Raw genomic sequence first — 25,887 nt, forward strand, 5'->3', positions numbered from 1 at the left:
CTTCCCAGAGGTCACCTCGGGGCACGGGGTGAAACGGGGCTGGGGGAAGAAGCCTTTTGCCCTGGGGCAGAAGCAGCGAGAGGGTCGAGGGCCCTGCACGTGGCAGAGCATTTGCCAGCAGCCAGTCATCCGCGGCAGCCTGGGGTCCATCCTTTGCCTCCAGTGCTGGACTCGCCTGTCCTCAGATGCTCCCTGCCTGTGCGGAGCCAGGCAGGGGGGTGATCAGGCAGGCAGCAAACTCACTGAGCTGCCGAAGGATGGGCGCCGTCACTGCCCTGCGCTCTTGGGTGGCTTGGAAAAGACCCCGCGGAGAATTCAAATCTCTTGTTAATGCTGCACACCGTTTCTGAAGTCCTCTGGCAGCAAGAGGAGAAGCAGACAAGCTTTTCCTCAGGTTGTTCCACAGAAAAGGCAGCACATTGGAGGAGGAGGGGGGGGTTGTTGTGTTTTTTTTTTTTTTTTTTTTAGTACAGCGCTTCTGTTCCTGAGCGGCTCGCTGCGTGTTGCTCTTTACACAGGCGAAGAAACTGCTGAAGAAAACACTGTGTTGGTAGGGTGGGGAAAGAAGCTAGTCTGACCTGGTGTAGGTGAGGCTGACGGCAATGTGGGGAGGCTTCCGTAGGATTTTCATCAACTCAATGGAAATCTTGAGATATCTTTCTTTAGATCCCTTCTCTGTGGTCAAGTGACAGTAGATGCGTCTTAGGATGTGTTCTACGATTTGAAGACCTTTTATTTTGTGATGAATATGCAGATTAGGCTGCTTTGTCATCTGCTGCTACTCTTTCTTAGTTTTGGACACAGTACAGCCTGTGAGTAACTGGACTGAGCAAGAAGAGTGGCTTAATATGGACAAGAATAGGCCAGTTTTTATTTAGACTATATAGCTAGCTTTTCTGAAAGCAATCAAGTGGCTGTTGCATTTGTTTAGATATTAATGCTCCACTACATAAGAGAACTTCGTATTGAGTAATGTATAGATGTGTAGGAGTCCACAAGTTTGCTTTTGTCGGCTTGTGCTGTGGGCATTAATTTTTAAATATTTTAATAGCAAATTGGCATCCTTCTTTATGTCCTTTTCTCACAGCTTTATGCTTTTAAACTTACCAGTGGCTTGTGTGTGCTCAGTATTTTGACTGCACTCTTAGTGATTTTTTTTGTTTTGTTTTGTTTTGTTTTTACCCCTTTTACTATCATACATCAATAGAAGCTGCATTAAAACTTTACCTAAGTTAGTAGGTAACCAGGAGTGTGGTTCTTGTACAAAGCATATCAATACTTCTAAAGTCTGTCTTTGTAAATGCTTCCCCTTCCTTGTATTCTGGGTTGTTTGGGCCAGGATTCAACCAATTGCTTCTTAAATCATCACATCGATACAGTGTATTTCTGTAAAGGGGTATCTTAAGATATGCAGTTACTATATCAGTGTAAGGAAGGCATATTTGTTTTACAGAAACTGGCAAATATTTTGTTGTTTTAAATGGGAAGTGTTTCAGTGACCAAAAGTGTCAGGAAGAATACATGAGCTAGATTGCAGTCTTTTAAGAAATCGGGCGTTCTTAGGCTATCTCTGCACAGTAGCATAAAATAAATCACATTTATCTAATAAAATTGTGTTGATGCACTATTAAAGAGGAAAGGGTCAGGAGAGTAAGCCTTAATCTCCTCAAATCAGCATTTGTCAAAAATGGCTTGCTGATTTTCATTTATAACAACAAGCACAGGTTAAGGGGATGAACTGTCACTTAAAATAAGACCATGTACAGTGAAACATTTTGAAATGATTATCTAATTAATAACTGGTGACAGAGTAGTTTGTTCCTCTTTGTATGAACTAACTTAGCTATTTGGTAGTCCAGTGGACTCCTGTAGGAGAAGGGTGTCTTGGTCTTCAAAGGTAGCCCCTACCCTGGTTAATTAAAGAGTGGCTTGGATTGGCACCAGAGAGACCTGTAGAGTCAGTACCAGATGAAACATGAGCTACAGTAGGCAGGGAGGCAGAAGTTTATGGTTAGAAAAGGACTGTACCCTGAAGGCAGTGATTGTAGTTAACTCTACGTGGGAGGGTGTGGAGAAACTTTTATCATATTAAAAGTGTAGAAGAGGATACGATAAAGGGACGATTAATGTAATATTTCCCCAGAACCCAACAAAGCATTTAGCTGAGTGCTGCCTTGCATTAATATTTGGTAAGAAATTTAGGTGCTCCAAAATACCAAAAACATTACCTCTGGTTGAACTGATCAATTCTCAGAAACTTGCAAAAGTAGCTTGCCCTGTGGTGGAGGCACCTGCTTGCCCTTCTAAATCTGGGAACCTGAGGCTGACTTTGCGAATGCCTGTTAACAAGGATGATAGCACTTTAGTCTCCTCTTGGCTCTCACAGCATAGATTCTAGGATAAAGTTGTACTGATGATTGTAGGCACACAAAGAAGGGCCATTGTTAATTGATTTTTATGGTTAAAGTGTTGGACTAGATCTTAGGAGACTGGTGTTCAGTTCCTGGCCGTGCCTCAGAAATACTAAGTGACTTGCCCAAGGTCACACCAGAGTTCTGTCTCAATGCTTTCATGCCAAATGTGGATATTCCCCTTCCTCACAGGAGCATTAGGCAAATTACTCCTTCCATCTAGATAAGGGGGGGAGAAACATGCAACCTGTCGTCACTAAAAATTAGATGCTGTGTGTATATTAGCTGGAAGGAAAATCCTGTCTGCCTGTAATCTCATGCTGTTTGGAACTACCACAGATCTGACTTACCAAACAGTATTGGGTTTCAGTGAGATAGTTGGGAGACTGTTTTGTTTGACTGTTAGTGGTAGACAAATATTAAATAAGTGAGGTGACTAGTAAAAGAAATGGAAATTTTTATTAGATGGTGGTAGTCTTGGGCACTAAGCAGTGTTCCTGCTACGCAGAGCATATGGTTAAAATGTCATTTTAACAAAATAATACAGACCCCAAACTTTGGAAAGGACTCAAAAAAATCATAGGCTGGCTGAAATTCTTGAAAGCACAAATCGGGATGAGAAGTTTTAGAGGGCATTTCACACTGGATTACTTTATGAAGTGAATAGATATTATTTAATTTCCTTTGCGTGGTGATTTGCTATTTTCCAAGTCAGGCTGATCAGGAAGCACTCCATACAGTGCTTGTGGAATGTGTAGGTCTTGGATGGAGGAACATCATGTTGAAATTGGCATGTGGATCAATTTAGCTTCCAGAAGTTATGAATCGTTTTCTGTCCAGATTGCAGTTCTGGTAGTCTTCTGCTTTGGAAAGCTTTTCTGGCTGTTTAAGTCAGAACAGAAAATGGAGACCTGCAATACGTGTTACTTGTGTTACTTTATCCTGTTAGAATGGGGATATGTTCTTATACTACACTTCTAATTTCTTTACTCTGATTCTTGCCTTCTCTACCAAATAGGGAGTTCTTGCAGGGGTGGATTGGGCGTGATGAAGGTAATTAGGAACAAATTTAATTTAAAGATTGATTTATTGTCTCTCTCAACAAGTTACCATTACATTTTCATCGTTGGAGGCCATCCGTTTCACCTCCTGCTACGAAAAAATATAAATACATTGCCTCACTGTTGCTTACCCTTACACCTGGATTGAGGTGTGTGGGATTTGAGAGCCTTAACTATATTTTGTATGGGGCCTGTTCATAAGCAGTGGGCTGTCAGCACTTCACCTAGCTGTGAATTCTTCTGAATGTTTAGGAAACTTCACTTAATGCTTCTTCAGTTCTAAAGTACTCAGGGCCCCCACTTTCAGAGTATGCAGTTGTGGATGAGGGGGGCAGCAAGGCTTAAATGATGATTCTGAACCTTTCTCATCACAGTTTGATACAGTCTTTAATGTTAAAATGCCAAAGTAACAAATGAACAGTCAGCATTATTGTATCATAATTATACCATTAAAAATGTTGGGGAGTGCATGTTAAAACTTGATATGGTTTGTGAGAACATGTCTTTTGCATGCAATGTGCTGTAGTATGTAAAGGGCAAGGGATAACTTGACATGGGCCTTAATATTTTTTTTAGCCAAAGTGTCTTAGTGTTTAAGGGATATGCTGAGCTTTACCTTTAAAAGGAGAAACATGCCAGGGTCACAAGTTGAACATCTTGTCTCTTGTCAGAAGCATCTTCAATTTGTGGGGCTCACTTCTGATCACTCATTTGCAACTCTTTTGAAGAAAAATTGTGGACTACAAAGAGCATTGTAGTCCTGGCTGGTATCAAGGCAGTAGACCTTTAAAAAATTGCCTTCTTGTTACCATATTGTTTTCTTTCATTTCAATTCCAACATGGTTTTAGCAATTTATCTGTAATCTCTACGGACAGAAACCAATGTTTATATCATCTGAAAGCTTGGGATAAGTGATCAGTATTCACTTCTAGCCCTGCAGTTTTTTTTGAGAACGCATCTGATTAGGCGATGGCATTGAAATTAGAGTTTGAGGAGGAAGAATGGTAATTGGTCTGTCACCCTTTTTCAATTCCCACAGGGAGCTATAGCCAAAAGTCACTTTTCCTATTTCTGATCTTCACTAGTTGAACTCGGGCTCCTGATCTGTGATTTAGTTCCAGTCTGTCAGAGCTGTTCACTCCCTCACTGCATGTCAGTGCTGTGACTGTTCATGATACTTTCCAGGAGATGCTTGTAGTAATACAGTCAAATTAACATGATTGTGGTCACTTTACTGATCCTATTGAGGTGCTGTTTTGAAAGGGAAGGGGTGAATGTGCTGAGAACCCTGCTCTCTATAAGATTCATAGATGCTAGGGTCACGAAGGGACCTCAACAGATCATCGAGTCCACCCCCCTGCCTAGGCAGGAAAGAGTGCTGGGGTCAGATGACCCCAGCCAGATGCCTACCGAGCCTTCTCTTAAAGACCCACAAGGTAGGGGAGAGCACCACCTCCCATTTTGGAAGCCCATTCCAAATTTTGGCCACCCTTAGCATGAAGTTTTTCCTGATATCTAGCCTAAATCTGCAAAAGCAACTGCAAGCGGCAGAGCACTTGACTCAGATAAACAGCAACACGAGCCAGGCAGGAGTTAAACCTACAATCGTCCAATCCCATAATCGGCTGCATTACCCATTGCACCACTGGCTCATGCTGTGGTAGATTTTCACAGTGCTGCTGAAGGGAGGAGGAAGAACGACAGGTTTTCACATTAACTTTACCAGCATGAGATGCATGTGCATGTGCACACTCCCCAGCATGTCCCATCAGTAACACTAAACAAGGCAGGCCCGTTGGGGAAGCATTGTGGCAGGCATGGCAGAGTGTGCTGCTCATACACAATCTTTCCTGCATGGGGAATTTTGGAGAAGGGAGAAGAGAAGGGAACATTGTATTTCCATTATCACATAGGTAAATGCTAAATAAAGTATGACATACTTCAGCTCAAGGCTTACAAGCTGTTCGCTCTTGGGGGGAGGAGAGAGTGTGGATAGGCTCTGAGTTGAGGAAAGAGAAACCTCTGCTTGATCAATAGTTGCCAAGTGGACTGGATAAAAGTGGTGCTCACAGTCCATTATGTTACCTGTTCTGCTTTCCTAGTTCTTCTGACTTAATTTTTTAAATGAAGTAAAGGGCGTGGGGGAAAAGGATACTTTTCTGGTCTTGGGTTGTCTCTGGAGTCCTACTGAATACTCAGTGCATCTTTCAGATTAGGGATACAGATGCATCGTATAGCTGATGTGATGTGTGAATCTGTAATTTCCAGATCTCACCTGTAATTAAGTGGGAAAGCAGTAACTCGCATGTAGAAAGAAATCCACATCTGAAGCTGGTTTCATTTATTTATTTTTAGTTTTAAAAATGGGGTAAGAGACAGCGTTGAAGGCCTTCCTAAAGTCCAGAAAGACTGTTTCCACTGTGACACCTGTGTCCAAGGATTTTGTGACCTGGTCATAGAAGGCCACCGGGTCATAGAAGGCCAAAAGCCAGGAAAGGTGGTTAGGAATCTGAAACTTTTGTGGCTTGATCTGTCACAAGAGGAAAAAGGATCCCAACTCAAAGGCTGCTTTACTTGTGGGAAAGGAGCTGTAGTCGTGGTTCTCCAGTCACTGAAGAGAATACTGGTGGCAAGAAGACTATCAGAGCACGTTTGAGCATCCTCTAGTCTCTGAGCTAAGTTGCTGTTATCTTTCATTGATTTAGTCCAATAGGACAGGAAATGCTTTGCCCTCACCTGCTTTTACAAAGATGGCAAAAGGAATAGAGATTTGCAAATGAGCTTCTAACTTCCCTCAGATTTCAGGAAGTCCTTGACATTGTAGGAAGGTGTAAACAGAGTCCAGAGGTAGAGGTCGCTTCTGGAGCCTAAAACTCAATATTGAGAGCAATCGAATATTGGAGTATTTGTGGACATGGCCTTCCGATGTGTGCATAGAGCTGCTCTGGATGCAAGGTATCTTGGTCTGTCAGGTAGTGAGCGTGCCTGCTGCATCTTTTATTCCAGATTCTTTTTCGCTACAGAAAGAGGCTTTGGGTACTGTCCTGTCAAACTCAGTGTTTGTATTGGAGAGTTGTCGCTCTGGAAGCCTATGTTAGTCTGAGATCTGCTTAATTTTTTTTGTCAGGTTCTCAAGCTTGTCATATTAGCATTGGATTCTGAGGGAGCCTTCAGCAAGAGAGCCAAGGCAGCTATGATGCTGGTAGGGAAGGAGAAGTACCCAAAATTTAGCCTCGGAAGCAACCCATTACCTGTTACCTAGGGGACAAAGAGAAAACTGTTCCAGGTTAGGAGGAAAATTGTACCCAGTGAGTGAGAGAACAGCATTCTTCTACGTATAGTCCAGGCAAAGTATGGTAGGTAGCCTTTGGAGTCTAGGCAGTTGTCCAACATATTGCTTGTAGCCTAAATATGTTGAGGGCCCAAGGGAATTCTACAGAAATTGCCATGGCATCTTTAATTTTCTCTAAGAGCAGACAAGACTTCATTTTTGCATTTGAATTTAGAACATCCACATGCAGCAAACTCTGGAACATCATTGTCTCCTCTGAGAGGCAGAAAGGCTTGTAAGAATATTTTACATTGATCTGCCAGTCAGTCTGGGAATTCCAAATTAATGCTTTGGTCACTGAACTGTTTTTGGCTTGCATCTGGAAACTCGGGCAGACATTCACTGATTCACAGAAGTTTAAGGCTGGAAGAGACCTTGTGAGATCATCGGGCCAGCCCCCGTGCTCTGGGCAGGAAAGACTGCTGGGGTCAGATAACCCCAGCAAGGTGTGCATCCAGTCTCCATTAGAAGATCTCCAGGGTAGGTGCCTGCATCACCCCCGCTGGGAGTCTGTTCCAGAGTCTGGTCACAGGAACCATGAAGAAGTTTTTCCTTATCCAGTCTGAAACCTTCTAAGAGTTTATGACCATTGCTCCTGGTTTTCCCCTAGGGTGTTTTGGTGTTTGACTAGCCCCTGGTGCTCTCCCCTGACATATTTGTTGGCTTACCCCCTGGTGCTCTCCCCTGACATATTTGTAAGCTGTCACCAAATCCCCGCCCCCCCCCCCAGTCTTCTCTTTTCTAGGCTGAACAGTCCCACATATGTCAGCCTTTCCTCGTATGGCTTGCTCTTCAAGCCTCTAATCTTATGAGTGGCTCTTCTCTGGACTCTCTCAAGCTTCTCCACATCCTTCTTGAAGTGTGTCGCCCCGAACTGGATGCAGTACTCCAGCTGCGGTCTAAGCCAGTGGGAAGTCTATGGGAGTAGCTCATCAGAGGAAAATGCTGAGCTTTTTGCCCAAGGTGGCATTCTAATCATCATAAATGATAAGGGTGCGTGACCCTTGTAGCAGTTGCCTGGCCTCTCGTAGTCCTTTTACTGGTCAGCATCTATTTTAAACCTTGATTAGTCCAACAAAAGTGACAAGGGGACCATGTCTTTATGGGAATGGAACACAAACAGCAGAGCTATTAGATGGGCCCTGCAACTGGATCCTTCCATTCAATTTCCCCAAAATCTGATACCAGGCTATATACTAGGTCTGCTAGAGTTGTGCAGTTGCTACTTTGCTTCACACTCTACAGATTTGGATTCAGAAGCATTGTGACCTGCTTATTCTGGGGATGGGATATAGAATTTATTGTCTAGTGGCCGGAAACATTTTATGAAAGTTGTCAAACTAGCAGGATGCTTTTGCACTGTTAAAATACTAAAGTGTGAACTAAGCCTAGAGAGCACTTAAAATAATGTAAGGGCAGTTGGGACCGAACAAAAATTAGGTGGATACTTAGAGACTTGCCTCTCAGCTGTTCCATGTTGCTGAGCACACATTATAAATGAGCATCACTTGCTTCCTCCTCCCCCCACAAATGTAGTCTCCATCTTGATGTGAAGTCTTGCACGGTACTTTTGCCAAGTGGAAATTTCATAGCCAATTCTGCTAGTTTTACTTATTTAGATCCCAGCTGTGCTGAGTGTAAAACTTACTACAAAGCTAAAATGTTCCCAACTCCTAGGGAGTTAACAGTAAGTAGACTCATATAATGACTGGAGCTACTTTCAGAGATCAGTCAAATGATGACATGGACGACAGAGGTAAAATAGGAAAAAACTGACTCCGTCTACCCTAGAGTCTTCTGTTCTCTGGGTGTCACTCTGGTGAGTGCTTGTCCACCATATTTAAGGTGTAGTTAGTACTGTCATCCTCCTTGTCTTATTGATGTGGTGGGTTTTTCATGGGAGATCGTGCTCGAAGAAGTGTGCGAGGGGGAATGAGTCATAGTCCAATTAAAAAACCTCCCTTTTGTGGGATCTCACTAAAGACTAGTGAGTGGGAAAGAGCTTAAAGCAGAAAGTAATAAGATGTGTACAACCTATGATATCAACCTTTTTAATTTTGACAATTCTAGTGAACAATTTTGTTAGGCATATATGCACACTTTGTAGGGGTATCGATGAGTCTGAGTCTGTTCACTATCCAGTTGGTTAATAATGGGTTTAATCGTATAATTTACAGATCATAATTCTTGTGTCCAAATGATCTGTGAAGAGATTGATTCCTTTATTTTTGTGACTCCGGTTACTTCTGGAGGACAGCCTCCATCTATTTCATTGCTAATGATGAATTTGTTTAAGTTTATACCCTGTATTAGACTATAGTTGATTTGGAGAAAATAAGGTTAGGTGCTTGACTGGAGGGAAAACAGGACATAGTACTAGATAGAATGAGTATGCTTGCGAGTGCTCTTGGTTGTATGGTAATTTCTCAGGAGCGACGTTAGCAATCATCACCACCCAGAAAACAGCAGTTCTTGAATACCTTTGCATGAAAGCAGAGGTCATACAAATAAAGTGAAGAATTCATGGTATTTTAAGGAGTGGGATAGCAAAGTGTGACAACAAATCAAGAATTAATTGGGAAAATGCAGAGGCTATTTGAATTAGAGCAGTAGCATCTGCCTTCTGGTTGTGTACTGAAGGAAGGTATTTTGGGTGTGTTGTGGGAAGGATGCTCTTCACTGTCCTCTGGATGTTCCCAATACAGATATTGAGGGCATTTTGGGCTTTCATTCTTGCCATTTTAATTTGTGCTTATATTACCATGATGCTGATGTCCTACTGCAGTGACCTTATGAGCTGTGCAAGAAATGGTTGGAGTGGCATGTGGAATCAAACTTAAACCTCACAGCAAGTCTGCATGAGTTTGCTAGAAATATTTTTTTTTCTTAGTGAGTTTAATCGTGAGAACCTGATTGTGGTCCCTAAATCTATCTTCAGACTACACTTATTGCTTACTCTTCCTCAGACTTTACTTTGTAAAAGTTCTTCCTGCAGGCTTGGCTAGCATCCTGTCTGTGATGTTACTGGGGATGTCACAATCGAAAGCTCATGCTTTCAATGCAGGGCAGTTAAGACCTTTAGCTTTCTGCAGAAGATTCCCTATTTCTAAAAGAGCCACGTGGCTTGCTCTTGCCAGAAACGCTACAAGCTTCTGCTGCCTTTTGTTGCATGCTCATATTATTTAAAAGGGACCTTCCTGTGTTCAGGATCAAAGATATTCTGAATTAAAATATGCTTCAAGTCAGTTGAAGAAATCCATTCACAACCTTGATATTTTAATTCTAAACATGAGGCTTGTATTTTAAAAAATATATCTCCTGAAAAACTTTTACTCCGGATTCCAATGCCATTTGCTTTCTCAAACTCTTTAAGATGGAAGTTGGCAGCATATAGCCTGTGGGCTGAATCAAGCCCACCAAGCCACTGGACTTGGCCTGCAGAGCAAGGAGGGCTTTGCCTGTGTTTGTGCCCACACTGGCTCCAGGCACCTGGAAGCTACACCTGTACCGCTGCCCCCTTTCCCAGCCCCCCTTGCTCCTTGGGGCACAGCTTCTAGCTGGTGGAGAGCTGTACCACAACTGGAAAGAGGGAGAGTTGGAGGGAAAAGCTGTGCAGCTGGGGAGTGGGAGGTGGAGGGGAGTGGCAGTGGCAGCACAGATGCAGGCAAAACCCCTTGCCACTGATGCCATGTGGCCCAAGTTGAATCAGAACCGAGCTGTTAAAGGTTCTGGCTACTGCTCGAAGAAATAGTGGCAGGCTAAATGGAATATCCCTAAACCTGTTGTACTTCTCCTATGCCTCCTGTTGATGAGCCCAGTATTCTGTTCAGTTAGGGAGAGAATGGGTCACTTACATTTCTCAATGGATCTGTTTCAGCAGTTTTGGTAGTGCTTCCCCGAGCATGAATTCAGAATGAAGCGGCGATTGGATGAGCAGGAGTCACCTGTGTATGCGTCACAGCAGAGACGTATTACTAGCAGCACTGAAGCTTTCCAGCACCAGCATCGTGTGCTTGCTCCAGCACCTCCTGTTTATGAGGCGGTTTCGGAGACCATGCAGTCTGCCACTGGGATTCAGTACTCTGTAACTCCCAGCTACCAGGTATGCCTGCTTGCCCTTTTAATGGGATCCAAGGAAATAATGAACAGTCTTGCTCTGTGAACTAAACAATCCAAGTCTCTTGTTTATTACTCTATGGTGGGGTTCTGCATATGAGAGCAAATCTTTTAAAACCAGTAATGGCCTTTGAAATTAAGGTGTTAATTCAGCAATATAGTTAAGCATATGCTCAAGATTAAGTACCTGCTTTAAGTCTTATTACTTCAATGGGTGCTACTCGCAAGCATAAAGGTAAGTATTGACCTCAGGACCTCAGGAAATCATCTAAATCAACCCCCTGCTCAGTGTAGGATTGTTCCTTTCTAAACCATTGCAGGCAGTGAGGTACTTAAATACCTCTTTGAGTCAAAGCTTGGTTTAGGTACAATTCAACTCTGGTGTCATCTTGTTTCCTAGTCAGAAAACAGGCAAGAACATGGGTTCTGGTTTATTCCTCTCCTGTAACACAAGGTTTTCTTGCAGTTGCTTTGTCTTGGGTTATGAATTCTTTGCAGCTCAGGATCCTGGGTCAGATTGGTATTTGAAATGGTTAGATTCAAAACCATTCCTCGTCTATTAGCCTTGATGCTCTGGTTAATGTTCTGCCTCCCAAAATTTTATATTTTTCACTTTTATCTTGAGACACTGAAGCATTTACTTACACTCAGCCATACAGCTGCCCAAAGAGTAGCAGAAGGGTTACCAGATGCATTTTGCAGATAGTGATCTGATCGAGTCCGTGCAGGAAATCGGCAACAGTCAGGTGTAGAGCCCAAGGCTGCTTTTAATCTAGCTTCGCAATAAGCAACTACTTTGTTTCACAAACAGTTTCCCTCCCTGTATTGAAGTGTGGTCACTTCTGTTTGAAAAGCACTGTATCAGTCTGTGCTAATGAGCTTGGCTTATGCAGTTTTTCCAGTTCGGAATTTCCAAGAGCAGGTAAAGTGTTACTACCCCCAGCTACATATTTTCCTCTGCTCTCCAGGTGTCAGCTGTGCCACAGAGCTCCGGCAGTCATGGGCCTGCCATAGCAACTGTCCATAGTGGACATCATCATACAACACCGGTGCAGCCTCATGGAAGTCAGGTGGTGCAGAGTCATGCTCACCCAACCCCTCCAGCAGCACCAGTACAGGGGCAACAGCAGTTCCAGAGACTTAAGGTAACGTCAGGATACAAATTATCATTCTGTACACAGGGTGTTTTGGAGGGAGACATCTTCTTGGTTCATGTTCCCTTTGCTCAGATGACTGATGTAACCACATGAGAGAGCTTTCCCAATAGCTAATGGTTCATTGCACTTGCAATGAAATGCAGCCATGCTAAAAATATAGATGAGTTGGTGTGACTAAAAACCTTAGTTTCTGGGATGGTGGTCAACCTGTACACAAGGAGGGCAGGGTAGTGGCTTTGTGTAGAATACAGAATCCCATATATTGTATTCTGTACCTATTGTCAACATCATAACTCCAGAGTTCTGTGACCCAGTGCGCTTGTGTGGTAAGTTCACATGGCAGCCCACATGGATAGGAAAGTCAGAATGAGATGTATTTTTATAGTACAGAAGTATTTTATAATCTTTCAATTCAGTCTTTAACCTACAATTTCTTGTTTGTTCTGTGCCAGTGGTTTCCAATCTGTGGTACAGGTACCACTAGTGGCACGCAGACAACCTGTCTGTGGTACATGTTAACAGATTTATTATAATTACTTTATAACAAAAATTTGCTGGTGGTACTTAACATTGAATTGAAAAATGTGCTGGTGGTATTTAAGGTTGTACAATTTTAAACTGGTGGTGCTCAATCTGTCAGAGTTTGGGAACTGCTGTTTTATGCTGCTATAGAGCAGGCAACAGTTCGAGACCTGTGCCTGAAATTTGTGGGGTAATTGATGGTCTTTGACTATTGCTTCTGTCAGGGGCGGGCAATTATTTTGGGCAGAGGGTCGCTTACTGGGTTTCGGAAAGCCATCGAGGGCTGCATGACAGGCAGCCCAGGGCAGATTAATATTAATTTTCTACATTTTTTAGGGGCCCCGTGGGCCGGATAGAATGGCCTGGTGGGCTGCATCTGCCCCCCGGGCCACATTTTGCCCACCCCTAGCTTATGTGATCCCAGCCTCTCAGCAGAGCCTGTTGGACAGTCTGATGAAAACTCTCTGGTTAAGATGCAGAGGTCTTTTCAGCCTCATGGAATTCCCAGTGTGGAGGCTGGAGCTATGTACTGTTAATTAAGAAAGGGATTTAGCTGTATAGGCCCAATACTCCCTTCTTTTATTGTTTAGAATGAACACATTTTCTTCTCAAATATTGTAGCAAAGTAAAAAACCAAACCAAACCTGGAATTGTCATCAATGGGTTTTGAGGGTAGAAAGGAGGAGGAGAAGTGTCAATTCAGATCTCATGTGTAAAAGGGTTAAGACCAAGGCATCCAGTGGCTTTTTTGAATGTATTGCTTTATGTGGGAGATACTTGGGAATGAGCAGTCTTCTATTCTTGGACTATACAAAATAAAGTCTTTAAAAAGAAGAGGAAAAACCCACCAAAAATAACCCATGGAAGTAGTTAAATTCAGATCAGCTGTAGTAAGAACATATATATGAATTGATGCCTATCTTTTACCTTTCTTTTAGAAAAACAGTAAAATACCTTTTTCATAGTTCCCGTATAAAAACAGTAAAGTGAACACATACTTTCTGTGGGGCCTATTTTTAACCCTTAAGTTTTGGGTTTATGTTGTTCTACAGCAATCAACAGCAACAGCAAAACTTCTGACTTTGGACTTTGGTGGAAAAACTTATGTTGTCTTTTAGTTAATATCATTATTTCCCATAAAATAGACCTGAAATGACTTTAGGCCCTCAGATATTATTCCAGATAACTTGCATTACATGCAAGGTCTTTTATATCTCTGAGCAGATTGGTTGTGAAAGGAAAGGGTTGGAAAGCTCTTGCAATTTATTCATTTGTGGCCTGACTTGCTGAGGTAACAAGCATGCAGCTATCCTGCTGAGAGCTGTGGCTGCTCACTCAGCACCTCAGAAAATCAGATTGTTGGTATATAAACTGTCTGTAAACTCTCTCCTGCTATCCAAGGTGTGTGGATTTGCACATCCGCAGCTACTGTTTCCAAAATCGTCATGTGCTAGATTTGAAATGACTGGTGTAAAAAAATAAAAGGCAGCACAAGTGTATCTGGCAGACACTAAGACACTGCATATGTCATTTCCATGTTCTGCTTATTCTTGATTGCTGTAATAATTTCCACAAATGTACACAGGAAAAATACTTAATCCAGCACTGGTTTTATATGAGCAATGGATTTGCCAGTGGTGAAATGGTAACTTCTGAGTATGTTCCCACTGACTGCTTTTGCTGATGCATATTGCATCTTTGTAGAAAAGTATGATTTTTTTTCTAGTGGGAAACAGAAATAAAATGCAAGTGTCCTGCCTTCAAGTAGTCATGTAATATAGGCAACAATCTGACTACTAATTTGTTACTCCCATTTGTGCATTGAAGCTGCCTTTCTAGGGGGGGTTTTGTTTTGCTTGTAGCAGGCAGTGTATGACCATTCTCAGCTGGCATATTTTAACTTGCTAATTTTTAATTTTTTTTTTTAATTTTATTTTATTTTTTGGCTTCAGGTGGAGGATGCACTGTCGTATCTTGACCAAGTAAAGCTGCAGTTTGGTAGTCAGCCCCAAGTCTACAATGACTTCTTGGATATAATGAAGGAATTCAAATCTCAAAGGTAACTTCTTGCATTGCCTCTTAGGTTAGAGAGCACTTGTGTGTTTGGGAGCTGGGGGACAAGAAATTATTAGTGTTCTGGAGATTCTGTTTCTTCATGTATTAAGGTCTAAGTCTTCCATCAGGGCTGATGGTTGGAGATTGCATGGGAGTGTAGTGATGGCCAATATTTTCTATTCTGGATGGCAAGCACATCTCCCTGTGCCAAATCTCTGCTTTTACAGAGTGGGAGTCGAAGTTCGCAAGTTCAGTTCTTATGGCAGATTCATCTGGTTGTATGGCTGTTAGCAAGCAGATAATGCTCAGACCAGGTGACATTAAGTTAGTGTTAATTGTACTAGTAAATTTAGTCTTATGTCACAATCAAGTTGATTAATGTATGTAAGGGAATCAGTTTGGTGGTGTTTCCTGGGTTTATCACAATGACTGTATAAAAATCATAATAGATTGTTATCTTGTTCAGTGCCTGGCTTGCACTCAGACCCTTCTATCTTTTGTCTTGTTCTTTTTCAGTATCGACACTCCAGGAGTGATCAGCCGTGTGTCTCAGCTCTTCAAAGGTCACCCTGACTTGATCATGGGCTTCAATACCTTCTTGCCACCTGGTTATAAAATTGAGGTGCAGACAAATGACATGGTGAACGTGACAACACCAGGACAAGTTCACCAAATCCCTACTCATGGTCTCCAGCCACAGCCGCAGCCACAGTCCCAGCATCAGTCCCAGCCCTCAGCACAGTCGACCCCAACCCCAGCACAGCCTGCACCACAGCCACCACCTGCCAAAATCAGTAAGGTCAGTGGCTGTAGAAGGAACAGACAGATTAAAACACATCATTCCAATCTGGAAATGGTCTGGTATTAGAGGTGGCAAAAGCCTTAGTTTCTTATAAAAGAAATGTTTTGGGTATTTCAGTTTTGGTAAAGTTGCATCTTTGCAGTTTTCTCACTTCATAAAAATGACAGCATACGTGTCACAGCTTGGCTCCCCAGCAGCAGCTGGGAGCGCATGTGTATGTGATAGCATAAGCCCTCATGACAGCAGACTCTAGAGAGCATTTTCTATTGCCAGTTGATAGACAGCATGAATGTGAAAATAATCAGGCCTTGTTAGCACAATGAAGTGCATGTTATGCCAACGGAAATGGTTCTGCAGAGTTGTTCAGGAAATTGCTGGCTTTGGGAAACATGTTAAATGTTATGGACTCTGAAGCAATGAGTTTGGGATTGGGTCCAAAGCTTTAGAAACTCTTATTTTAACCACTTTCAAACTAATCTTTTTGGGCATAGTGCACTGACTTAAGAAAGGAACTTGCAACATATCCTTTCATTGGAAATGACTAGAGGACATACAGATATTAGAACAATACAGATGTAAGCAAGGGATGTCTGGGAGCAGCTCAAATTGTACTTGATAGCTTTGTATGTAAGGTCCCTGATAAATCATTTGATACTCATTGAACAGAGTAGGCTTCTGGATGTTCTACCTGATTATTCTAGTTTTCTACGAAGAAAGAGACCCAGGTAAGAATGTTTTTGTCAGTACAAAATGGTCATATAGAACTTAAACAGTTGGGGTAACTAGCTTTTGGAACAACTTCTAATGCAGTAGGTTTTTCATCACTTGAAGTCTTGGTGGAAGACTTTCTGAAATAGGTGCTGCTATTCTACCGTCAGTTAGCAGCTTGATACAGGAATCCAGGTAAAATCAAGTGGCTTGTATTATGCAGGAGTTCAGACCAGGTGGCCAGTGATGTTCCTTTCTGGCCTTAAATTTTGTGAAGCTATAAATTCGGGACTTCACAGAAACACAGATGGTATGCCCCCTTTCCTGTCACCCTCAAGATAATCCACATGCTACTGACCAGCCAATTATGTGATCAAAAAAATGGATGTTAAGGCAAAATAATTATTTAAAGAGCTCAAATTGGACCTAGAAAATGCGCAAAATAAGCTTTGTCTGATTTGTTTCATTTGAAACATCATGTATTTTAGCCTTAAAATGTGAAAGGACTCAAAAGAGCTTGTGAGGAGCAAGGGAGAATTTTAGTACTGTCCCACTGAAATTTTTTAAGGGAGGTTGATCTCTAGTGTGTGCAGAGAATTAATAATGTAACCATAAAATATGAAAATGTGCAGTTGATATCAGAAAGAACTCTTAGAACTCCTATACATGTGCAGGGAGGGTGCTTCAGCACACTATAATTACAGCATGTTGGAGCAGACTCCAGTGTCGCATGTATCAGTGTCCCCAGGCTGAAAAATGGTGGTGGGGTCACTTTAACTGAAGCTTGTCTAAAGAGCTTTAGTTTAAGGGCCCCTGCCACCATTTTTCAGCGCAGGGGCGCTGATGCACGTGATACTTCGGGTGCTTTAATTAGCACTCCTGGAGCTCATCTATAAATGCCCTTTTTTACTAAATGACCCTCAAAGTGATGTACTTTTGGTATTTGCCTCCTGCCTTTAATTAAAAAGAGCCTGAGAGCAGGCTCTTAAAATGGGAATTTTTAGGCAGGTAGTTTTCAGCATTGCCAGTAATAGACTGTCCATGATACAGCTCTGAAACCTGAAAGGCAGTGGAAGATTGAAATGCTTCTGTTACAGCTGGAAGTTACTAGCTCCAAACAGTCTCTAGGTCCTTGTGCAAGTGTGGTGGGCCAGCCATTTAATTTTAGTGGCCACCCTTAATGTTAAGCTGATTTGTATATTTGTTTGTTTTAGCTTTGTGCAATCTAGATAAGTACTGGAAAAGGGAAACCTGGGCTTTGTTCAATGCAGGTCACATTCATAATGGAGAAAATCACTGGTAATATTACTAGCAAGTCTAATTTTTTTGAAATATGATGAGACAAAACTGGCTAAATGAAAACTAAAAGTTGTTCTCTTATCAGCATGTTTTTTGTTCCTTGCTACTTGAAAGGTATGTGGTTGGGATTTTCTTTTTTAAACCCAAATGTACCATGTTTTCTTGTGTTCAGCTTGCACCCATTTCCCAAAAACAGCTGCGAGAAATTGAAGTGCATGTTCAATGCCGGAAATATGGTAAGAGCAGGTTCTGCCACTTACCTGTGAAACAAAGTAAAATCTGCAGGGACACAGGGTGCAGAACAGTAAGCAGGCTCTGCTCCCTAGCTCTTACTGCTTAGTTACATACTAAAAGAAAAGATCCTTCGTTTGCCTTTCAGAAACAAGGTGTATATTATATTCCCACAAGTGTTTATAGATGAGACAATATGGTATTTTGTAGAGTGTGCTTTTGGTCAGATACATTTGCCCGTGCCTCCATTTGATATTCTGACTTATTTTCTGAAAATTAAGACTTTTAGATTAAAAAACAAACGAACAACCCCCCCCTCTCTAATGCCTGCTGGGATGACCATTATGAAATGTTCTCTTAAGAGAGCTGCTTATCACGATGCACTTGGAAATGAGGGAGTGAATACTTTCAGTCTCTTTTTTTTAATTTCCATCATCAGAAAAAAAATATCTAACAGTCTTAATGGCTCTGTTAAATACAAGAAGCGTGAATACCATGTTAGAATATGTGGGTGGAGGCTGTTTCACTGGACATGTAGTAATAACAGAATTTTTCTACCCTGCTTGGCTTCTCCATTGGTTAAGAGAAAGCATGTTGAGGAGAAGCATGAGAGCTTCTGTCCCACAGAGGCACCCACTATAATGCACCCCACAAGATCTGGAAACACCAATACCAGAAGCAGTGACCTGTTTAGAATATTAGGAACAGACCATACAGAAAAGTTGGATTGGAGACATGATGACGAAGAAGACCCTTTGTAAGGTGCTTCCCTGTTAGCCTCATATCGTCTTCTTTTTGATGTTGCATGTAACTAATTTTTGTGAGTTCTAAAACTCTGTTTTCTTCCTAGGATTAGATGGAATTAGGTATCTGAATAAATTTCCCTGACCCAAATCTCTCAGACAAACTAAGTATGTCTTTTCTTCTCAGCCATCACAGTTGCAGGCACATACTCCAGCCAGCCAGCAGACTCCTCCAGTCCCACCATATGCATCACCACGCTCTCCACCTGTGCAGCCTCATACACCTGTGACAATCTCTCTTGGAACCACCCCATCCCTGCAGAACAATCAGCCAGTAGAGTTTAATCATGCCATCAACTACGTCAACAAGATTAAGAATCGGTTCCAGGGGCAACCAGACATCTACAAGGCTTTCCTGGAGATCCTCCACACATATCAGGTTAGTGGATAGTTGTCAATATGCTCTAACCATACAGGTTCTTCTGAGCTTTCCTTGACGCACAAAATTACCTTGTGCTTGAGCTTTGTGGGAGAGGTATGTACAGGTGATTAGCATAATAAGTATATTTTAGTAGGCGAGAAGGTTCTCTGTATTTGAAATCAGTTTACTTTGCTTGAGAGTTAATGCTGATTTCTCATTTTTAGGTCGGTCATTACAGTTGCGAGTATTTGAAATAAGGGATCTTTTTTTTTTTAATGTTATGTGGCCCATATGCCCATGAACGTGGGGCAGAAATGTAATGTGTATAATATGGCTAAGGTACTGCGAAGGAGGGAAAGAAACATTTCTCTGTTTGTAGCCTGTCTGATGACATTTGGCCCATGAGCATTTGGAATCATTTTTCATTGTTATAGGAGTCATCAGCCATACCATCTTTTATTCTTCTGTCTCTCTTCAGCTGGAAGTGCAGGGGTAACAAATGCAGACTTCCCTTGGCTACAAGATAAATGTTTTAAGTCACATTAAGTATTGCTCCCCAGAGAAAGGAGAGCAGAAACCAGTGAGAGTAGCTGTAATAGTTCTTGTTTCTTTTGCTCTTACACTTCCCCTTTTTGTGACAGAAAGAGCAGCGGAATGCCAAGGAGGCAGGAGGTAACTACACACCAGCTTTGACAGAGCAGGAGGTGTACGCGCAGGTGGCACGCCTCTTTAAGAACCAGGAGGATTTGCTCTCGGAGTTCGGGCAGTTTCTGCCAGATGCTAACAGCTCTGTGGTGAGTTTTACCCTGATAGGTAGATGGAGCATAAATACTTAGAAATCTGGCTCTGCAAGGAAGTAGAGTTGAGAAAAGTGCACTGTTAAAAAGGTGAAAAGGGCCAGGGTGGGAGAACACATTCTCTGCTGATAAATCCTTAACTTTAATTCCTAGATCTCTTTTTAGAACTGTAATTGCCCTTCTAAAATGCGTTGGTCTGTTAGAGCTAAGGGATACACATGCACCTTCGCCTTGGTACCACAAGATCAGATCATTGATAATCTTGTCTGTTTGATTCTCTCTTAAATAAGCTGTTAAGTAAGACAACTGCAGAGAAAGTTGAGTCTGTAAGAAATGACCATGGTGGCACAGTCAAGAAACCCCAGCTCAACAATAAGCCGCAAAGACCCAACCAAAATGGCTGTCAAATCCGACGGCACTCGGGAACTGGAGCAACCCCTCCAGTGAAGGTGAGAACATGCACTGTTCACCCACTGATGATTTTATTTTAAGAAGTGGTGGCAGCTTGTGAAAACTTAGTAGAGTTGAATGTTTTACATTCTGTTTTGTTTTTGAGGCACAAATTCCAGGTTAGGAGGAGATAGAGGCTGACGGAAAGCCTTGTCTACTTCAAAATTAGCTTGCCGTCCCTTCCTTCTCCTCCTTTTATGTAGGTTTGGGCTTGTAAAAATGTGGAAGACGGTGTCTTGCTTTATGAAGAAAAGGCACAGCACTCATCTCTTTAGCAGTTTAATCTCACCTGTGTTCACCTAACGATGGTTGGTTCCTTAAGAATGAACATTGCTGGTGTGGGGTGGGAAAAGGAGGGACCCGGGGAAAGTAGAGAGATGCAGAAAATCTGTGGAGGTACAAGATAGGAGTTGGATGGAAGAAGTGCTGGCACAAATAACAGTATGTTTGTCGTCATTGAACTTTTACATGTAACCACAATGATGAGGTATACTACATACAGTGAATGTTGCAGTTAACTACATGGATTAAACATTATTTGGGGTTCTGATGATAAAAATGACAAGAAAATTTGAAGCATGTGGAAGGCTAATAGATAAAATCCAGAGGAGGAAGTGTTGGGGGAAACAAGTGAATGGTTCAATTTTAGGAGACAGGTAGATGGATAGAAACTCAAATGTAATCTTTCACTGGACTCTTTGAAAGACGGTAATGTGGTAGGGAATCTGAAACTTGTGTGTGATAGACAGGCAAAATAAAATGCCATGCATTTGAATTTCTCTTTCTCCCTCTCTCTTTTATGCTCTTCATTTTACAGAAGAAACCAAAGCTGCTTGGCCTAAAGGATCAGTCATTGGCAGAAGCCAGCAAACATGGTGGGGGGACAGAGTCACTGTTCTTTGAGAAGGTAGGGGCCAAATTTTTGAAAAGTTGGGTTGGTGGGTCCCCTGTCATCTCTCCGCTCCCAACTTTCAAATGTCTGATTCGTGACCCTTGCAAATCTGTTTCCAGTAAAAAATATAAACAGAAAAGTCATCTCTGGCCTTTACCCAAGAATATTTCTTTCAGCTTTAACTTTATAAGTGCATCCACTGGTCTTTAAATCTGATATTGTAAACTTCTAAAAATTTTTCTAACTCTCGTGCAGCTGTGCATGTCTTCTCCCCTACAGTCCATCTCTGGCTCTTTGTCTGCCTCTGACAGCCTTTGGGAGATGGGCCTGGCAGCAGAGCATAACTGTCAGAGGTTATAAATGCCAGTTCTAATAGTATACAGAAATATGAAGGAACAGTGATCTGCCCATAGCAGTCCAGCTCCCCGTACCCACAGGCCCCTCATGTTACTGATGACACAGTGGGCCTACATTGCTGAGTTGGCACTCTCAGTCCCTGACCAGCTCCGTGCAGTGTGGGGAACTTAGCTTACAATGCAGTTGACTAAGCAGTATTTCTGTAAGAGGGGTGTATGCTATGCTGTGCAGTTACCTGTTGCTGGTTAGATAGAGGCAGTTAGGCAGTGTGGGTGTCTAAGCAGTACTTTGGCCTCTTTCCTGAGATGTTCAGTTTTTATGCTGTTTGGAAGGGAGTGTCTGACCCAAAGCAAATTGGCATTTTTAGCATATTCATATGCTGGTGACACCATCCTGTCTTTCTGTATTGATGTAGCACAAATAGCAACAAACTGAAGGCTGGCTAATGGTAACCGAAAGCCAGTGTATTACTTGAAGAACATGTAGGTGTTGCCATGAGTAAATGTAGAAATCCCAATAGTAGAATTTTAATTGTAATGATGAATAACCTAATGATGATAGATCTCCATGTGATGTGTAGTTGCAAACTGTTCTCCTGGGGAAGGTAATGGTGCTAAAATGAATCTGATTCAGCCCTCCCTTATGGAGAGGAGGAGGCTTACTAAACTAAGTTTGAGATTTTAATGCAAGCTGAAAAGCAGCGCTGGAGCTGTAGTATGAAATGCTCTCAATTAAGCTGCAATAGACGGTTGTGTTGCCTGGATTTCCCAGACCAAATGGAGGCTGCGTTATTCTTTCTGCTTCTGTAAGCAGAAGAGTAGACAGCCAGTCTCATTTCTACTTGCAGTGTTTCATGAACTAGCTCTAACCAAAGTTTTTCTGTGTAGACCCTTATTTTACTTACAACTCACTCTTCAGGGTTCCTACTTGGAGATCTTGATTATTCACTTCACATGGGTTGCTCAGTAGAATAATGGTATCAGTCAATCAAATGTTCTCACTTTATGAACTAGATAAGTGAGAGCCAGAGACACTATATTAATTTATGATTTGTTTTATATAGGCTCCCCCAGCCTGTGTCCTCTTTGACTCTAGCCTTCAGTTGTCCTTGAACAAGATGGAGGCATTTGAAGGCAACTGTATCCATCTCCCAGGTCTAAAAGTGCCACATCCTGCTTGAATGTGTAATATTTGTCCAGAACAGTAGTTGGAGATCATACTATTAAGTCTAGGCAGCCCAAGAAGGCATGGCACACCTCACTCATTTCCAGCTCTCTATTAATTTTCTTCCTCCTCCCTGTGTATTTGTAAGGTCCGAAAGGCTCTGCGTAGTACAGAGGCATATGAAAATTTCCTTCGCTGTCTGGTTATTTTTAACCAGGAGGTCATTTCCCGTGCTGAGCTTGTGCAGCTAGTTTCTCCATTCTTGGGGTAAGTGGAGGTTGAGCAAGTCCACTTGTTTGTGTAATCATTGTTGGGAGGGTCTGGGGGGGTCTAGTCTGTTTGTATATTGGGAAGTAAGTTCTTTTTAAAGGAAAACAATGTCTTGTGCATGGTATGTACAACTAGCTCTGTGGCCCAGAGCTCTATAGCTCTAGGAACTAACTGGGCATTTGATTTCCTGAGCTGCTTGCAGCATGATATGTGTGTAACTGAGAGGGAGTCTTAGCATTGCTTGGTGTGTCTGTGTACACTACTGTTCATTTAATCACCTGTCCACTAAATGCTTGCAGGGAGTTGCTTGTACATCAGTGAGCTAATACCCTACAGCTGTGAGAACAGAGTGCTGCTTCTCTCTGAGATGCCTATCTCTTCTAGCCCAGCCTGAGCAAGGGTAATGAATGTTGACCATTCTCATCAAAGAATTGGCAATAGAGCTTTTTTGGAGTAGGTCATTGAGAGTACAGGTCAAGTTTTATACAGAAACTGAGACCAGAACATTAAGTTACTCAGGTGTAAAGGCAGAGGCTGCAGACCCCTCTTGGGACATTGACAGTGTACCAAATAATTCCATGCTAACAGTTTATAGTAAGGCCTGTGTGTAAAGTACACATGCTAGCTATTTTTACATCAGCTTGGGGCTGCAAGTTTAACATTCCTTACTGCTTTAAATAGAATTAATGTACACGTCAGAAAGGGAACTAAAGACAAGAAGATCCCAAATTAAGACCAGGATCAGGGCCCCATTATGCGTACTGCTGTACAGCCTAGAGAGACTCCCTGGAAGAGGTTGCAGTCCTTGTCTTCAGTGAAACTAGACAAATTTTGTGTCAGTAAGACATTAATTTTAGCCAAAAAAGGTAAGATAGTAGATCTAAATCAGTGAAAACACTCTAAAAAATTGTTTTCTCCCATCTGTCTTATGTATCCGGAGCTATAAGAGAGTATCTATATCAGGAAAGGTATAATAAAGATCACTTCATTATTCTAGAGTTGAACTTTATCATTCTCTCATGTAACAAAAAAAATGCATTAAATGAGCAGTCATTCAGTTAGCACTGATGACAGGCATAGAAGGGGGTCCTTTGTAGGAGAAGATGGGAGTCTAATAGATGTATGTTTTAGTCTCTAATCAAGTCAGATTATGTTTTCCACAAGCAGAATCTAAGGGGAGAAATATCTCTATATGCTTTCATGTTGGCCTGTGTCCTCTTTAGATTTATAGTTGGTCATCAGGGTATTGGTGGAAGCATTGGTGCTGATAGACTCATTCCTAAAAGCTGTTTTTTTTCAGTAGAATCCTAGATTTGTTTCTCACAGCTTCTCTTTACTCAATGCCTCTTTGTCTGCTGCGTATTAGCACCCACCAAATTGGTTTTGCTTCTTTGCCTAAATAATCTGGGAGATTCCCTGCAGATAACACTGCAGTGTGCTCCTGCTAATTTTAAGTGAGAGGGTACAGATATAGTCTTTCATATCTCGTATATGGATGAATGAGGCCATGTTGATAAGGTACATTAGGAGTGCTCTAGCAGCTTCCCTCCCTGTCACCAAATAAAGAGGCAAAGGAACCATAAAAACTCCACAAGGTGAATTAAGACAGGAGCAGTCCGGAAAAGCAGAATGGTTTGTCTTGATGAATGTGCACAAGTGTAGAGAATTAGTGGGACTGAGTGGCCAAGGTCTTCTGTCTCCACACTGAATTCTAGGAGCACTCTTGAGCACGGCCCCTATTTCATACTTTAGAGTACTGGGATTTGACTTGTAAGCAGCTACAGTTTTCACGTATGTGTGTTTTATAGGAAATTTCCAGAACTGTTCACTTGGTTTAAAAACTTCTTGGGTTACAAAGAGTCTGTTCATATGGAGACATTTCCCAAGGAGCGCGCTACAGAGGGAATTGCCATGGAAATAGACTATGCCTCCTGTAAACGACTGGGTTCCAGCTACCGAGCCTTGCCTAAGAGTTACCAGCAGCCCAAATGTACAGGGCGGACTCCACTGTGTAAAGAGGTAAGGAGCTTTGAACCAGAGGAATTGTGTGTTGGGAGAAACTGGTTTCCAATCTCTCTGCAAGGAGCTGGGCCAGAACAACTAGTAGGTGGTGTAGAAGAGGGTAATAAGGGGAATTAACTGCACAGCTGTGCACTATCTTGAAATCCTGGTCTCCTGAGAGGAAGTTTCAGTGTCTGGGCTCAGTCTTTGCTGTGTTCTGTGGTGACCGTGACCGTCATCCTCTAGACCTGGAAAGGCAGTGGTTCTCATGTGGGTGGGCAGGGACTTGTGGTGCATACTAGTTAAGATTCTCTTGCCTAGCAAGAGGGATAAGAGCATTTGCTGGGGATGAGGGAAACCTCAGAGCTTAGTTAAATCTCTTCCTGTGAGGGTTGTAAAAATTCTGGGGCACCTCAACATACATTTGCTATATTGCATCTTAGGGACATGTTTCAGGTTTGCTAATGATACCACAAAGAATGGAAGGAGGGTTGTTGCTAGTCAATACAAGTAGTTTATATGGAATTGTGGGAAAGAGGAGTTTTCCCCAATTTTTTTTTTTGAGGGTAGCAGATAGTAAGATAGCTAAAACAGCATCCTCAAAAACAATTAAGGTTTCAAACTGTGCCATAAAATCTCTAAAGGATGTGCTGCATGGTACAGTTGTAAACCTTGGCCTACAGTTAACGTGTTGGTCCAGTGCCAAGTCCATAAAGATGGACCAGATTCCTTGACCCTGCCTGCCTTAAAGCAGGGATGACAAATCCATATGGGTAGCTTGTAGGCCTGTGCGAAGCTACTAGTATTTGTTTTGGATTCGGATTCGGCCGATTTGGGGGACAGTGATTTGATTTGGAGAGTCGGCCGCTGCCAAATTTTGGAATCAAACAGGCCTCATGCCCCACCCGCTCTCCCAGTCCCATCAATGGCTGCCCATCCTGGCACTTCAAACCGCCCCCCCCCACCCCAAAAAAAAAAAACAACAAAAAACACAAAACAAAAACAAAGCCCCGCACTAACCAGCTCCTGCCAGGCAAGGGCTAATCCCTGCTGCCCCCCTCTGCCCTTCTGTGTGGGGGGCTCTACTACGAGGCCCGG

The 25,887-nt window shown here is 42.3% G+C and overlaps 1 protein-coding gene across 4 annotated transcripts in view; it reads left to right on the forward strand.

The window, feature by feature from the left end:
• The first annotated feature begins 7,649 nt into the window (after positions 1-7,649).
• Positions 7,650-25,887, forward strand: part of SIN3A (SIN3 transcription regulator family member A) — a 35,928-nt gene continuing 17,690 nt past the window's right edge. Inside the window, exons 1-10 of one of the 4 annotated variants that reach the window (XM_014522461.2) lie at positions 7,650-10,906; positions 11,889-12,065; positions 14,552-14,658; positions 15,171-15,453; positions 18,625-18,876; positions 19,500-19,652; positions 19,946-20,104; positions 20,923-21,012; positions 22,667-22,785; positions 24,597-24,807. In XM_014522461.2, the coding sequence (XP_014377947.1) occupies positions 10,718-10,906; positions 11,889-12,065; positions 14,552-14,658; positions 15,171-15,453; positions 18,625-18,876; positions 19,500-19,652; positions 19,946-20,104; positions 20,923-21,012; positions 22,667-22,785; positions 24,597-24,807 (1,740 nt within the window). In that variant the 5' untranslated portion in view covers positions 7,650-10,717. Of the gene's footprint in view, positions 10,907-11,888; positions 12,066-14,551; positions 14,659-15,170; positions 15,454-17,741; positions 18,457-18,624; positions 18,877-19,499; positions 19,653-19,945; positions 20,105-20,922; positions 21,013-22,666; positions 22,786-24,596; positions 24,808-25,887 lie in introns of those variants that run through there. The other 3 variants (XM_006029079.3, XM_006029078.3, XM_025210536.1) reach the window with 3 other exon arrangements.

Source organism: Alligator sinensis, unplaced genomic scaffold (genome assembly GCF_000455745.1).
Source record: "Alligator sinensis unplaced genomic scaffold, ASM45574v1 scaffold311_1, whole genome shotgun sequence".
Classification (NCBI taxonomy): Eukaryota; Metazoa; Chordata; order Crocodylia; family Alligatoridae; genus Alligator; species Alligator sinensis.